Below are 16,702 nucleotides of genomic sequence, written 5' to 3'. Positions count from 1 at the left end.
TGGAAAGTAGCGTTTGTAGAGTTTATTTTAGCAAAGCGCTTAAACGTGTATGCCTAAGGGTTTTACTTAACCTTTACATGTGTTTCCACAAAATTCTCTTTGTCTAAGTGCTTTGCTAAAAAGGGTGCGGTTACTCGTATGTCCATGTGAAGTGTGAGGTTCAAGTCTTTCCCCAAAGCACAACAATAAAACAGAAAAACGTATTTGTAGTCACTAAGACAGAGTCAACAGGAGAAAAAACCCCACCACTCTCTAAAACACAGCTTTGATAAACTGAGATTTCTAATGGATTTCATGCTTTGTAGGGATAATAGCAGCAGCTGTGAGGTAGCAGTGTATTTTATGTGAAAGCGGTAAAATAATTTTTTTTTTTCCAGAAGATAGTTAATAAATTCTGTTGCATATAGAATGAGAGCAACTTGGGCTGCTTCTTCATCCCCTTAAATAACTAGATTTAATGCAGCAGGTAAAAAACACCCCCAAATCGGGGATTTCTGATTCCTGCAGATACAGATATTGGTATGATATAGAATCTTAAGCAAAGTCGGCAGGTGTGCGGGATTTTGCGGTGTTCACTGTAAGTTAGAGCAATTAAATTACAGCGGTCTTCTAGCTGTAATTAAATATGGAGATGGGCCCAGAGATGCGGAAAGCACTGAACCGCCTGGTGCGGGAGCAATGGTAAAGGCAGCTCAGAAATGGGTCCTGATTCCGTGGCAGCTGATGGGGGGGCAGCCAGGCCTCTTGCACCGTGTTAACACAATATCTTGTGGGTGGTCAAAGGGGGAGAATGTCGTGCTTGTTCCTTGCCTGGTTTTTTGCCTTTCCTGAGGCCTTGCCTGGACCAGTTGCAGGGAGGGATACCCAGCTGGGGCGCACCCAGGGCTGGGAGCTCCTGTGGTGGTTACTTCCAGGTAGGTAAGACAGGATTTAGGGCCACGTTGTGTCCAAGCAACAATGCAAAGCAATCGCAGCATCCCCAAGAAGCTGCACTGTGTTTCATCCATTACCCTTTCATTTCACATTGCTAGTCAAGTTGAGGTTCAAACCACAAGTGAAGGCAAATGGGATGGAGACAGGACTGGCAGAGGAGGCTGCCCACCAAAAAGCTCACACTCCCTTCAGCAAGACAGCAGAGGGTGAGGAAAAGATAGAGTGTAGCAGGAGCTACAGATAATAGCAGTAAATGTCACGTTTAATTACATTAAGGGGGGGTGGGGTGGAAATGAAGTCTCACTATGAGGATATAGGCTAAATATAAAGAGAAATGAAAGGAAAGAAAGCACTGGGGGAAAAGACCAAGGAGGACAAGACCAGGGAGAAGAGGGCAAAGGAGGCACTGATGGCTGGAAGTCACCGCCAGGACCAGGAGGAGGTCTTCAGTATCACCAAAGTGCTGAGGAGCCATAGCCAGCTCAGTCCTTGAGATTCCCCCCCCGTTATGGTGGGATGCTCAGGATGAAGCCCCACCACATCTGCTTGTTGCAGTGCAAGAATGCGGGCAGGGACGTGCTGTGAGTTTGTGTTCATCACGCCGCTCTGGGTTCGTAAGGGAGTTGGAGGAGGAGGTACATGTAGCAGCCCTGAGATTATTTTTGTCTCCAGTCTCTGGAAAAGCATTGCTGCTGGAGAGAGGAGACAAGACTTTCAGCCTCTGCATGGTTCACCTGTTAATCTGATGCTGAAATACCACTCCGCAGATTGCACCTAAGTGTGGGAATTCAGTATGGAAAAGATGCCTGGGTATCCCAAGGTGTATTGGTAATAACAAGCGCCACCAGCTGAGTAATGCCTAATATCTGATCCAAACTGCTGGCAAAAATTTGGTTTGGGCTTTTTTGCTAGCTGATGATTTTGATAATATATCTTATAATCACTTAAGCAGTTGAGTTTTGTTGTGTTGCAGCAGTTTGGCATAATTACTCTCCATCACTGTGATTTTTTTTTTAGTTAAATGCATCGGAGGTTATAAACTCTTAACTATCAACAGTAAATATTCATGGAGAGTGAGAGTAGTGCTAACTACCGTAAAAGCTTTTTTTTCCCGTAACTTTGGCTAGTGCTCTGTATTAACACGGGTTGCTTTTCTGTTGGTGTTATGGCATAAGTAGAACGGGCCATAACATAGATGTTACTTCAAACAACAGCCAGTCCTAAACCTAGGTCCCCTCTAGTCTGCTGCATTGAGAATTCTGGGCTCCTCCACAAAGGGCAAGAAGGAGAGGTTCCCCAATGCGAAAGTGTCATAAAATAATATTGTGTTTCCCTTAAGAATTGCAGTGATAAAAACGTAGACCATTCTGCAGCACTAACAACTTTAATAAAATAACATAAAGCACAGCTGTCAGGTCTGTCAGCATCTCGCGCTGGGAGACATGAGTGAGAAAATGAACGCTTTTCACAAGCAGAAATATTCAAAGAGCTCCACTGTTTACAAGTAATCAAGACCGACAGTCATAGATTATTGGTGGAAGAGCATTTTCTGCTTGAGGTGAAAGAGGAGGATAATTTATCAGGAAGCCCAAGAAGTCAGACATCAGTAATGATCTGCTTGAAGAAGGGCATATCTTAGAAATAGTGCTTTTATTTGTACTGCAAGGCAAGAAGATGCACTAAGTTATAAACCAGAGTCTTAGTGCTTGAAGAATGTTGAGCAGATACAGTGTGTAATTTGCTGGGCAACTGCGATTAGAGAATTGACTAATGTGTGTCTCGGTGCTTGTTCAGAATATTAAAAGAAAAAGTTAGCATAATAGAGATTGTCTAAAAGAAATGTTCATGCTCTCCCATCCTATCCTCTCCTTTCGGGATTATCTGAGCTACACTAATCTGGTTGTTTACCTTTTTGTTAATGCTTGCACTTCTGAGACACTCCTGTAATACAACAACAGGTTTGCATTTGGCTTCAGAGAACTTGGGGCTTTCTGAGTTTTGCAGTATCTGGTGTGGTGCTTTCGCATCCCCTTTCTCTCACGAAAACAGGCGAAGTACCAGCAGTTTTAAAATTATAAGTAGCTTGGAGCTCTATGGAAAAGGTTTTATAGACTGCCACCTGCGCTAGCTTCCTAATTCTTCTTTCTTTCACTTAATGTATTGTATATTTTAGTCTGTATGTGAGCAACTTTTGCCAACATTATCGTAACATTGCTGCTTCCTCTGGCAGTGGCCTCATCACGCCATGGGTGTCCCTGGAAGAACCTGAGCAAAATGTATCCCCTTTACTTCAGGGTTTTGTACGGAAGTGACTCTTGTAACCTCGCCATGTGCTATTTTAATCTCACTTGAAATAGCAGCTGCTTATCACAACTGGAACCACACACATTGCTAGAGAAGGGATTCTGAAGGTGAGCGGCGTCTTCTAGAAGTGTTCACTGCAAGAAGGGCAGCAGTCATTGTTTAGGGGCCTTTGGGTGATATGGAAGCCCTGTCCCAGAAACCGGAGAGAAGGTAGCAAAAGTATTTTGGAAAGAATGTGGATCAGTCAGTCTCCACCTCTGTTGAGATTCTCCAGGGAAATCTGGGGCAAATGTCTCTCAGAAAATCATGTCAGGCAAACCTCTGGATAAGGTTTTTTTATATATTTTTCAGAGTTTACCAAAGTAGAATTGTTCTACAGAAAGTATCACGGACTTCAAGCTTGTCTGTGTTTGAATGTCTCTATCTGAGTGAGGATGTCAGCTCAAGTTCTCCAGCTTTTTCTGTCTGAATGGGGAAAAAACAAGGGGAAATCACTAGTTTCTACAGATGGATAGCTGGCAAATAGAGGTATTTTTTCCCTTTGCTGTGAGCAGAATCTTGGAGTGTTCTCCAGGTGCAGGAGAGCATTGCTTCCCCTGTGTAATCCAAACTTTCAATAGCGTGTCAGATGTTTGTAAAGATATGCACGGTTGGGACTTGCATGTGTGTGTGAATATGAACACGCTCCAAGACACAGAAGCCCCTTAGAAACATGTATCCACTGTTAGGATTGTTTCCCACCTGAATTCTAAATCAATACAATTTAATACTGAAATATGTATGTACTTCTTCCCTTAAAGTAGCTTTCCAACTCAGCCAAAATACTATGGAGACTGTCTTAGCCTCTTTTTTTAAAAAAATAAAGTAGCTCTTCCTTACTGAGGCCCTCACATGAATATCTGAATCTGGTTGAAAAGTACCTCACATAAGAACACGTGAAATAACCAGGTGAGACCAAACCCACCCATGACCCCAATATCTTGTCATCATTGGAGACCACTAACAGATGTTAAGAGAAGATTTAAAGAACAGGACAGGTGCACATGTGCTCCCGGAGTGCTCTCCGTTGTGCTCTCCAGGCTCCATTAATTTGTGGCACGCAGAATCCATGAAACAGAGGTGGTATCAGCAGCCCTTAACTTATTTGTGTTCCACTTATTGGTACTCTTGATCTTGAACCTGCGTGTTTTGCACCCAGAACATCCTCCAGCAAGGTTATCCGTAATTTAAGTATTGTGCTTCAAAGTGACTATCAATACGGTTTGGCTTGTACTGGAGCTGCAGAATGGCACAGCAGAGAAGGGCAGGCAGCTGCCAGAGACAGCTTCCCAAATCTCCACAGTGGTGGTTAGGTAATACCAGAAACTAGGTGGCATTGGGGTGATAATTGCATATTGCCCTTCAGAAATTACTGACACAGCAAGAGGTTTGAATGCAGAACAGTCCTGGGATCCTGTGTGGGTAGACGTAGCAATTTAATACTTAAATCACGTATAGTTGGTTGAACAATGAATGCATTGGCTGTGGCAGTGATGTAGCACCACAGTCTGTTGTTCGTCATACCCAGTGTGTGCACAAAACGTGGGTACGTCTTTTCAGTCTGAGCGCTGCGTGACTGCCTGCCGCGGCAGAGCCCGGTACGGCTGCGGTGAGCGCTTCTGTGCCAGGCTGGGGCTGGTGCGTGGTACCGGGAGCCGGGGCTGCCGGAGTCGGTTGGGTTTCCAGGCAAGTTTCAGAATTCATCGCTGCTCCCCATATATCTGTTTTAACCTTAAGTCAAAGATTGATTATTTTTAAAGGTTAGCAGTTATGTAGCAAAAGAAACCCTCTCCTTTGCCGGCTTTGAGAAGTGACCATGGGCTGCGATTTCACACAATTTTAATTTAGACAACAACAACAGCCACTTCAGTATATGCCTCCTTATTACTGTTCACTTCAGTTTCTTTGAGCAGGGAAAATAGAAATAAAAACTACAAGTCAAATCCTCACTCTCCTAGTCTCCTCCTGGAGTTAGCTCTCACCGGGGTTGCGCAGAACCAGGATAGCAAGGGAGAAGAGCAGCCAGATCACGTTGCTAAAAGCACTTCTTGCAGGTTAAACAAGGAGACCTTGAGGAACAGGGGCTGCCCTCCCTTGCCTTCTGGCTGTTGCCTGCTGTATCTCCTGCTGATGCCAGGTCGAATGAGCAAGACATTGCTTTTTTAGAAAAACAGCTCACACCTCAGACAGACAATTGATTTACCACCACTTGGCTTGTCCTGGTGCATCCTCTCGTGAAGTGTAAGTGCTCGCGGTCCATGGAAAGTACAGGATGATGTGTGCTGTTTCCTATAACTCCCTCTCATTGCCAGCTCAGCTGTGGTACCTGTACACCGTATAGGTGTGCACAGTGGGGGAGAGCAGGCGCTTGGACACACAGAATGCGTCTCTACACTGTACCAGTTCCTGGCTTTTAAATCTTTCTCTATAATTCTGTAGCGTTATTACAAGATGGATTTATAACACACCTAGAGCTAATGCAACAATGAAGATTAGTCCTCTACTAGTCGAACAGTAATACACTTTAATTTGCCTACAGCTACTGGATTGTATTGGCATGAAAGGAAATAGCTTTCTAATACAGCTTCATCTGCTGAGGAAGAAGAAATCTGTGCTGCAGAATGTAAAACTACATAGGACTATAGCTGGCAGCAAAATTCAGAGTAGAAGAAACACAACACAAATATAAAAGTATTTGTGAGTTGGACGTATGCTAACAATCCTAGTTTATTGCTAAACATGCCATATACAGTAATGCAGTTTGCTTGGCAGGTTCAATATTGCTTCATCTTTGTTTTTTCACTGCCTCATCTTCTGTTCTAAAACTTGTCCAGGAATAAAAGGTGTAAATTTGTTCGTTTCCAACTTTGTGACATTAACAGAAAGTTGATATTTTAATATTCCTCAGAAGCACTGATGCTGTTAATACAATCTCTGCTGTGCTCAGTACCTAGAGATACACTGGAAATCTCAATATCTAAGCGGTTATTTCAAATATTTCTGCAGTCTGTTGTAAATGTTATCTTCCCTTGAGGACTGGCAGGCGTTCTTTGAGTGGACATGTGTACAAATGTACTCAAGTGCTGGCACATTCTATTTGCCAGTAAATCATCAATGAAATATAATTATGCTTAAAATAACAGGTTTTGTTTCTAGACCAGGGACGTGCCTCACTTTCAACAAGGGCAAGGAAGGACTAATAACTTGCATGCAGGGGGGGAATGTATCTCTTCTGAAAACTACTGGTACAAACTGCCGGTGGGAAACAGCTGCAACAGGGCCTTGTTATCACAACAGGCCTTTGGTGGGAAAGGTGGCCCCATGGGCAGAGGAAAAGCCAGAGAGAGAGTTTTACATGAATTACTGACAAGGTGTCCAGGCAGCTTCTTCCCCGCTCACTCCATGGATGTAATGGACACTTCAAAACACCTGTGTTTGTTATCCTATTACCTACCAGCTTTGCATCAAAGACTGACAAGGTGTCTGACCATCAACTTGCAAAGGTGAACTCTGTCACTGCCTACCAATCACCCTGGCACCTTGCGTTATCGTCGTAAATCCATCAGAGCCAGTTAACCACTGTTACCACTCCAAACCAGTAACCTTCACCCTTCATCACCAGGTCCCTCCGTCCCACAGACACACAGAATAGTTAGATTAGTTGCATACAGGCATGCCCTAAATTTGACAATGAAACTGTAAAACAATATTGACAAACTGGTTTGTTTTTTTTTCTTCTTCCTTCCTCAAAAAAGTTGCAACAACATGACAAAGAGGATTCCTCTGACAAGTGGAGGACGGAAGAAGAAATGGCAGCTGAAGCAGCAATTCTGAAGAGGTATTTTCAGGAAAATTAAAGGTAATGATTTACACATTAACTTACTCCTACAACACCCAAAAATGTTCAGTCTTCCATAAGATTCTTAAGGACGGAGGGGAGAATATGTAGAATGGAACAAAAGAAATGAAAGCTCTTAGGTTCGTGTTGTTTCCAAAGGGACATAGCACTCCAACAGTGGCTGAAATAACATGCTCCCTCTTGAACAAATCGGCACCATCCTAGAGCACTTAGTTTCCAGACAGCAAAAAAGAAGATATCTGGAAATCAGAATCATCAGCAGTTACTTAAGAGGAATGTCTAACCTAACATATCCTCCCTGTGTTTTTAGAACAGAAAATAGCCTTGGTACCTCTATGAGGAGTTAAAAACTGCTGTTTCTGTGTGCACACGGGTATGTATATGCACCTAGATGTACGAAATCACGCCAGAATTCAGACTATAGAGTGGATAAGCAAATGCTAATTTCATTTGGAAAATCTTAAATCATCTGATCAGTTCAACTTTCAAAATTAAACCTGCTGGAAAACTGCCCGTTCTGCTAAATTTTCCACTGGCCCTTAAAAAAAAGATTTGCAGGGAGGAATAGAAAAGACAAAACACTTGGCAAACACTAACATTGGTGCTCTAGAGATTGAGAGTTTTTCATTTTGTACCTGGAGTCCCAGAAGCCAGATTGTTCCAGCAGAAATGAACTGTCCCCCAGAGATCAATATGAGTTACACTGGGATGTACGCTGCTGCGATGATGCCAAAAGCTCCCTCTCCCCTGCTCCCCAATATGTTGTTTGCCATCACCTAGCGCTCTCGTTTCTCTGTCATTTCTGACTGTTTCATATTTTTTCCTCTGAAGAACGAAAATCCCTTAAATATCCCTCCTCTCTGCCTGTGACTCACTGCTTGCAGCCCAGCTTGAGAAATCTTGAGCGAAACTACCCCATGTGCGTGTGGCACGCTTACGTGGCAGCTCTTGTGTCCCATGCAATTCCGTCATCCCCCTTTGGGCTGGTTCATCAAACTCTTTCCTTTCCATTTTTTTTTCTTTTTTTCTGCATGATGACCATGCTCTTGTCTTCTCCAGTCAAATGACCTGTATGAACGCTTCTGTGGAGCGACACAGAGAAAGCTGTGTAACGCGCGTAGCTCCCATTTGTGAAGGAAACTTGTCCTCAGCATCTGGAACCAAGGGACCCTCCGGGTCTTGGAGCAGCAGAGTTTGGAATGCATAGTCAAGTTTCCACAGTGGCTGCTGGATTTGTATTTAGACACTCACTTTTCACCTTCTCAGAGATACGCATGTCAAAAATGAATTACTCAGCCAGAAAGATCGTATCCTTGGGTAATGCATATATAAGCACTCTTCCTCACTAACAGAGGCATTACGTAGTACTTCATCTATGGCATGGCAGGAAATGAACAGTACTTAGGATAAAACGTCGCATCCCTATTCCAATGTGATGTTGTTGTTCCCCATTATATATTTGGTGGGGTTTTGGAGGGTTGTTTGGTTTTTTTGGTCTGGTTAGAAATGAATTTGAAATGCTTTCCTGTGGAGGTTCTCAAAGGGGTTGGAATTAAGTCCCCACATATCAATTAAATGTTCTTAGGCTCTTCTGATAGGAAGCACAAAGCTAGATAGATGGTATAAATTCATTCCTGCAAGCAAATTCATGGACTTTTATTTCCATTTGTTATGAAAATAAATCACTGTATGTCTGCAGGGATGACCTCTTGATAAGTTCCCCGTGATATTAAGGTCATTACCTTTCCTAGAACAGACTGGTAAATTAAATCTTACTGGCATCATTATCATGAGAGTATTTTACCTAGTACAGGCAGTCCTTCCAACCCATGATTCCCAACACAAGGCATCACTGTCAGTCTCTTCTCCCTGACATTGTTTTGTTTCTGAGGTTTAATGCTCTGAACCTGAGATAAAGGTATATCTGAGCACCTTCTGAATTTCTCAACCTTTATCTGCTCTCTTAACCTTGCTTCTAAAGTGATGAAGATTGAAAACTTTTGGCAAATTAACAAGGTTATACGCATGCTTCTTCAAAGCTATTTTTGTTTTTCACCTACAAAGGATTTATGTTGCCATTTAGAAGTTTACCTGGATGCTATTTGACTTGATTTTTTTCACGCGGCACAGGGAAAGTCAGAAAGAGCTGAATGTGGGTGTTCTGGAGCCAATAAATGGCAATTTTTAAGGCCTCATGCATTATTTTTCTACTTAAGTGTTTTGTTCAAAGAAGCCCAGCTCAGCTAGATTAGCCTGGACAGACTGAGCTGTGTTTCAGAGCTTTCCCAGCTATGCTCACATTTATCACAAGTCCTTCACCAACTGTGGCAACTCCTATATGACTTGCCTATGTACACTAGCACCTTTTGCCTGTACTTATAGGCTATCTGATCAAGAAGGACTTGCAGGTGCTGATCCCTCTTAGCTGCTTGGGTGGCCACAGGTGAGTGCTTCCACACCAGTCCCCAGGTGACCAGAAACATCCAGCCACTTGCTTAAGGAAATGAACCCCATTTAGCCTCGCTAAGTTAACACCCTTAAGAAAATACTTGGCTTAAAATAATGTATCTGTGCGTACAATTGCCTAGAGTGGACGAAAGGGAAATCAGTGAGTGAATTTGTGTTTTGCACGTGTTTCTAGTCTTTACCTCAAGTCCCCACACCACTGTGTCCCATCTTATCACTTCCTGAACACCCTGAGCTCGTGCGGGCTCTGCAGCTCACGGTGCTGTGGCTGCAGAGCTGAAGTTTGGCAGAACTTCATGTGGTTCTGGAGGAGGACAAGAAAAGGAAAACAAAAACTTTCTGTGGAAAGGATATTTAATATATAACTGCCCCAGTTAGTCACTCTCTTGCTTAGTAGCACCAAGGTTTGATGTCTTTAGGAGCCGTTCCTGTTGGCTGTCACATGGTCAGTTGTGTTAGATAACGGGTCCCTGTTTGAGGTGGATCCACAGGGAACTCAAAGAGCAAGATTTGAAGCAGCATCTTAATTTTCAAACCTATTTTCAGATGCACCTTTTACATTTTCTAACTATCTATAGCTGGGTAAGTGTTTTGCTAGTCTGTTTTGTGCATTTTAAATTACACATGCCAGCAAAAAGGCTAAAGATTAAAAGAGTTACTAACCTTCAGATAGTATATGAAAAATGTTTCTCTTCAAAGGCAGTTTCACTCTGTGTTGTTGTTTTGAAGAAAGAACCAGGCTGCACAAGTTTCAGTAGAAGTTTTCCTGGTTTATGCATAACTGAAGTAATACTTTTATGCCATTAGAAAAATAGTCAGTCTTAAGTACGATTTCAAAATGTCCCTTTGCATAAAGGTGTTGACAGTGATATTCGGTTGCCTAGTGCTTTTTGAGTTACAAATATTCAATAGCTTTTAATTGCTTAACCATCTGAATATTTCATGTCATTCAACATGCAAAATTAATTTTAAAATCTCTGCAAATAAAGTGGTCTGCATGGGGGTGCAGGGTTTCTGGTGTCAATTCACCCCATCATCCCCAGTCTAGCAATGTTTCTGGAGAACACAGTCTTTTCAACTTCGTTAAAGAATATGAATTTTACTCCTTTTTTTCAACCCACTGTGAAAGAGAGACGATCTTATTCTTTAAGAGCACTCATCACGCCTCACAGCTGCGTCTTCTGCACCAAGATCTCAGCACATGTGAAAAGATGCAGTTCTATTGACCTTAGCAGGGAAATTACCACTGTTAGGAGCAGCTGACCAGAGGGAATTTAAGCTGGCAATTTGGCTGGCATCTGGTTTTCCTCCAGCACCTCTGACGATTCATGCTGCAAGCATGAGAGTGAGCACCAGAGCAATCCCATGTCTTTCCTATAATTTAAGCAAGTATGACAAGATGGCTTGCAACACCCTCCTTTGGTTGCTTTACTGTAAGAAAAGCCCTCCCATTATTTCTGGTGCTTTAAGTAAAACACAAAACGATTATGCCTTGGAGTGGATTTGGCACACACGCTGTGCAGTGAGAGAGCGGCCACTCTGCCCCTGAAGATGCTGTACCTGGGCGGTATGGACCACAGAGCGGGTTGTCTCCTGGGTGGGTGCCACACTGACGACGGAGATATGGCCAGAGATGTTTTCTGTAATAGAGGCCCCTCTGCTGTAGGCAGCCCGTTGGCAAGCAGAATCACCACGCAGTCATAGAAAACACAACGTGTTGTGGACGCTGGTATAGGGAGTGGGTGCGGGGGAGAGGGGTACAACAGGCAGGGACCACCCAATGGCGGGAGCCTTGCTTTATAAGAAGGGTGGGTTTTTGAGTGCTTACGCTGGAATAATAAGATTCAAGGTGGTGCCTGGTCCTGGGGACTTCCCAGAGAGCATTGTGGAGAGCTGTTCATGGCTGCACTTAGGAGCTGTTTGCATATAATCCCTAAGTAAATACACATCCTAGTAATCAGCTATAGATTTCTCTGCACTCCAGACTTAAGTGCTATTAATTATATCCCCCACTCAAAAGCCTCCAAGAACCATTAATTAGAAAGCAGGAGCGGACGGTTTGCTTGACTGTGTGAAACTATTATGACCTGAGAGTGAAATATAAGCTTCAAAGGAAACGTGTTTTATGAAGGTCACCTTGGAAAACATCATAGCAATCTGTCAGGAGAGGAGAATGCAGCACTCCAAGTGAGCGTTTCAGTGTGACATTATGCTTTAAGTAGTTGGAAATAGCAAAGAGAAGATGGATCAGATCATAGGGTCTATGCTTTTTCACCCAAAATTCTGTTTTTTTTGCAGTAAGTATATATAAAGTAATCTTTTTGACATTTCAATGGAATGCAAGCAAAGTTAATATCAACAGAAATCCAATAGACAAACATAATCTGGCCCTTGTTGGTATTTTTGAACTGCAAAACATCCAGACGCACCACCTCTGCAGCAGGGAGAAGGTTTATGCACAGGAGTTAAATTATCTCTTCAAGGGAAGATGTAAACAGCCAGAAGTGGTGCAGTGACTGTGTACAGCAGTAAAACCTACCCTAGAAGGCTTAGGGCAAAAGACTTCCCCAAATAAATGCGGTGTGCTAATGCACAGCAGCGTCGGAACCGAGGATGATTGTTTTTCTGGTTGAAGCATATCTTTATTCTTATGAAAACAAAGCTGCAATAGAGTTAGCTATGGTTATAACTGAAATGTCTTCCTCTTGTAGGAGGCCAGGCTAAACATAATGTCCCCCCCACAACTATTCCAGGGCTCTATTTTGAGGCTGTAAGTAGTACTGTGCTGAAAGTTATACACCTTATTCTCTGGACTTCCATTTCCCTATAGGTGGCCATTTAATTCACCTGTAAAGAGTACCTGAATTCCATACAGCACTGCTTGGATCCTGTAATTATAGCTGCAGTAGAAACATCATGGCCAGAGACACAGACAAGATTGTACCTCATAAAGGCAAAGCACCAAAAGTGTTACTGTTAGCAAAGAAAGCTGACGGAGAGCCAAGTGTTCTCTTAACTTGCGCATCCAGCAGCCCGAATGGTTACCTGGGCTCTCTGTCAAATACCAAGTGTTTTCAGTCTGATCCATTCTTGATTCATCATTAAGCTTTATGCGTGTCACGTTGTATGAGAGGAAAATGGGGAAAGCCGAGCATAACTGACGGATGTTGTGTCCCAGGACCTGGGATAAAAGAGTCAAGGTACAGGATAATGCTGAGCTTCAAATACGGATGATAGCAACTGTGGTCGAGGACTTTTATACCCAAATCTGTGCTAAAATGGCATTAATCTTTTGCCCCGAAAGCTGCGAAAGGATGCACTTACTGAGCGGCCAGACCCTCCTTCAGGCAGATTCACAAAACACGTGCCAAGTCATTCACAGGCTGCCATCAAACTGTCAGTCAAGACGGGCATACAATGGAAACCGTTGCTCAAAATGGCATCAGAAGGGGAAACATATGTTTCAGTGAGAAAAGACAATCAAACAAAGAAGTGGGCGGTTGGGGAGCTGCAGCCGCAACAGCAGCAAGGATCCAAGGATCCAGCCCCGGGAAACAAGTTCGGGGGCTGTGCCCTCGTCTAACAGCTTTGTGTTTAATCAGCTGAAATAATTTTCTGAGTATTGAAGCCAGCTCTAAACATGCTCTGAAGTGAAGGTACAAAACTGAAGATACCAAGCAAAAAGCCCACTTCACGCTCAATTATTAGCAAAGGTTTGTATCGTGTTATCCTATTGCTGTAGCTGCTGCATAATAGAACTGCCCATGGAGACACTCTAAGCAGCAACTCGAACGTGACCTCAAAGCTTAAAAGATGCCTTTGTGTGAGTTTCGGTATCTAGGCTGTGTAGGTGGAAAGACATTAATAACTCCTCCAGTAGTAGTTATTTGAAAAAGGAGGGGGGCGATGGACATTGGAAACGTATTGGGCTGAGCGTACTTGAGGCTCTGTTGTTTGCCAGGGTGTCAGTCTCTCCACGAAAGGACGGGCATGTGCAGGGGTAAACCCAAATGCCCGGGTTGTGTTAACACCTGGGGCTGCTGCAAGCCTCCAGTTAACGCTGCAATAACGATTGCGTTATGAGTTTCTGCAGGGATTTTGCACAGCGTTTTCACAGATGCAGTTGTCAGACTCTCAGCGTTTATATTGCTCTGCCTCCAGAACACCTTCCAAGTCTGTCATAGCACCTATTACGGGTCTTTTACTAGGATGAACCGCCAAGAGGTACATAAAACTGGAGCAGACGTGGGAAGAAATACCCCATTCATTCTCCATTGTCTGAGGCTGGGGGCATTTTCAGGGTGATGGTCCCAAATCACTGCTGTGTAATACCTTGGCATTAGGTGGACTCTCACCGCAGGGTCAGGATGGATGAGGATATACAAGAGATGATGATTTTGAAAGAGCATTTGCAGGAGCTTACGTAAGAGATCATGCACCTCAAAGACTCCTGCATGAGATTATTATAGCAAAAATGGTTTGAAGAGTAAGAAGCTGGATTTGATGACACAAGATGCCCTTTTTAATCCTTTGTTCCTATGACTAACGGTCAACAGAGCTGGGGACTGTGCTGTCTTACTCAGGGACATCAGAGAGGTGGCTTCACTTCATGTTTGTTTTTTGTAAAACGATCCTGACCTCCTTTGGAGGGTGCTTTGTGAGTTAGGAATGAAAAGCACAATGTGAAAGGCAGGCATTAGTATTATTTGGAAGTGAACTTTATTGAAAAAGTATATAATAAATCAAACAAATGCTCTTCTTTCTTCTTCTGATACATAATTTTAAAATAGTTGTGTGCAAGGATTTTCTCCTTTCTCTATCACACAAGCTATAATAGGACCTGAAATGTGCTGTGTGTGGATTTAAGACTGAACGTTTTCTTTTGCCTATCGGTCTTAGTATTTCCTGTTGGAACACACTAATGAGCACCTAACTCGTTAGCAATAAAGAGCCTTACATTTTGTCTTACTAACAAAGATCAAATACGCTATTATATGTAACTATCTGTTATGTTTGATGTTTCTCAGGTAACAAAGTGTTTGAAAAACATCCTGTGACATAAGAAACTCCCCAGAAAGAAAGACTTCATTCTCCGGTTCTCAGTGGCCCTGGAGCTGCAGCTGAACAATTTTATTATGTTCTACAAATATGGGATTCTTTCATGAAAAATTTTATTGGACCTTCGGATTATCATCAAGGTTGAATTTCAGCTAAGACAACTAACAGCACTGATTCAAAATATTGCTCTGAGTAGAAACTCATATTTTTCTGAATCGTGTACTTGGCAACAAATCTTTTTGAATTGTCCCTTGGCCTAAATTGAAATAAAGTGCTAGTGAAATCAGGTAGCTACTGTGTTTCAGTACATTACAAAGTGTTTACTCCATGTTGTGCTTTTTGAGATTCGGTTATTGTATGTGGGCTGTTACATCATAGAAAAATTAGATCTTTGAGCAGTATGACAATTCATAAAAACCAAGGCTTTGTTACAGACTAGCCAAGATAAACTTGGAGAGCGACCGTTTTGTCAGGTAAGGTAGTATAACAGGAAATACAACACTTCGTAAGATCTTTCCTTTTTCTCTTCCTTTTAATGCATTGTCAGAATGCTTCTGGAACTTAAGGTGATACAAAGCACTTCTGCAAATCAATGAACGTGTAAAGCTGCTAATGGGATAGTAACGCCGTTAGGGTTAGACTGGCATGAATGTCCTGCTTGCAGCAACCAACCGGAGTGGGAGCCACCTGTGTGGAACACTCCCTTGGCCAGAAATGCCACGTTCAGAGCCCCGCCATGGGTTGGCTGTTGATTGCTAACATAATAAAGAGAAAAGAGTCAAACAACAGATGGAAGAGAGAAGAAATGAGTCTGCAAGATATGCACGAAAAGAGCACCCATCATCTTGCTCTTCAGTTGCAGGGAAGTGACAACTGAAGCTTTCTGTGTCCCCTGCCCTCAGGATGGAAAACAAAATAGGCCAAGTCTTTCAATAAGAGCCGCGCTGAGGGGGCTGCAGGGTGCAGAGTCTACCTGAAGGCTTGAGGAGGTCAGGGCCGGGTCCAAACCAGAGCCTGGCAGTACTTCACCTGCCTGGCGGCGCAGTGTCATCACTGCCCTGAGCAAATAAAACTGCTTCAAGATAGGCTGTCCTAAATGGTTGCAACCTGGCCCGAGAAGTACTGAAATGCTCAATGTGCGAACTCATATAATTTTCCCCAAGTCTCTCGCCGCTGCATACTGCAGAGGAATTCAGTCCCTTGGTTTTCAAGTCTTTGTGCTGGTCAAATATAGATAGAAACACTAGAGCAAAATTACTGATGTTTGATTCCGGGTTTTACTGTGCTGCTGTTAAAATATCGCTCCTGAAAAGCCGGTTAAATTCAAAGAATTACCATGACCCAATGTCACTACCAATATCTTCCATTAGTCCTTTTAAAAACTGTAGAGATTTTAACGCTATTTCTTTTTCCATGCAGAGTAAATGAAAAGTACATTTTGATGGTGTCTGCACTTTTTAGACCCTGAACAAGGGCTGAATAAACAGGAAATGAAGGTCAGGGTGCAAGAAGTGACAGAGAAGAAAAGGTGAGTAGTCAGGGTGGTCAAAGATGCTGGAAAATGAGCCAACACAAAGGGTTGTCCTTTTGCGCTTTAATATTCAAAGCAGCTGTGATTTCACAAGAAAGAAGACAATGGTTGTGCTGCTGGGGAAGCGCTGAAAGGAAAACCTGAGCATCAGTTACATTTGCAAGGTACTTCCAAACCTGATGCTCAGCGGCTTCCTATTAAGTATGGAATATTCCGTATTAATTCTGTAGCCTGTGATGAGCGGGAGCTGCGCCAACCATTTTGCATGGGGGCTGCTGAGCAGATGAGTGCCGAGCTGTATGGAAGATTTCATTTGTGTAAACGAGGCGGCCGTTATCACAGCACTAAAGGTCCTGGTTTTTTTTTTAAAAAAAAGCCTCCTGTGGCATTATGCACAAAACAACCTATTTATGCAGCATGAAAATATTTATGTGCTTCGCTCCAGTTTAAAAAGGGAATTTGCAATAGATGAGGGACATGAGAAAGGATTGGAGTGAGAGATAAGGAGAGAT

General features: G+C 43.0%; 1 protein-coding gene across 4 annotated transcripts in view; it reads left to right on the top strand.

Annotated features, from left to right (window-relative positions):
- FHIT (fragile histidine triad diadenosine triphosphatase) overlaps positions 1-14,941 on the top strand; it is a 607,729-nt gene extending 592,788 nt beyond the window's left edge. For all 4 annotated transcript variants that reach the window (XM_054216108.1, XM_054216110.1, XM_054216109.1 and 1 more), the window contains 2 exons: positions 7,032-7,135; positions 14,629-14,941. In XM_054216108.1, the coding sequence (XP_054072083.1) occupies positions 7,032-7,133 (102 nt within the window). In that variant the 3' untranslated portion in view covers positions 7,134-7,135; positions 14,629-14,941. The remainder of the gene's footprint in view (positions 1-7,031; positions 7,136-14,628) is intronic.
- The last annotated feature ends 1,761 nt before the right edge of the window (positions 14,942-16,702 follow it).

The sequence above is a fragment of the Rissa tridactyla genome, chromosome 10 (assembly GCF_028500815.1).
Source record: "Rissa tridactyla isolate bRisTri1 chromosome 10, bRisTri1.patW.cur.20221130, whole genome shotgun sequence".
Taxonomy (NCBI): Eukaryota; Metazoa; Chordata; class Aves; order Charadriiformes; family Laridae; genus Rissa; species Rissa tridactyla.
The sequence above is the reverse complement of the archived record's forward strand: the minus strand, read 5'-3'. Positions and strand labels throughout refer to the sequence as shown.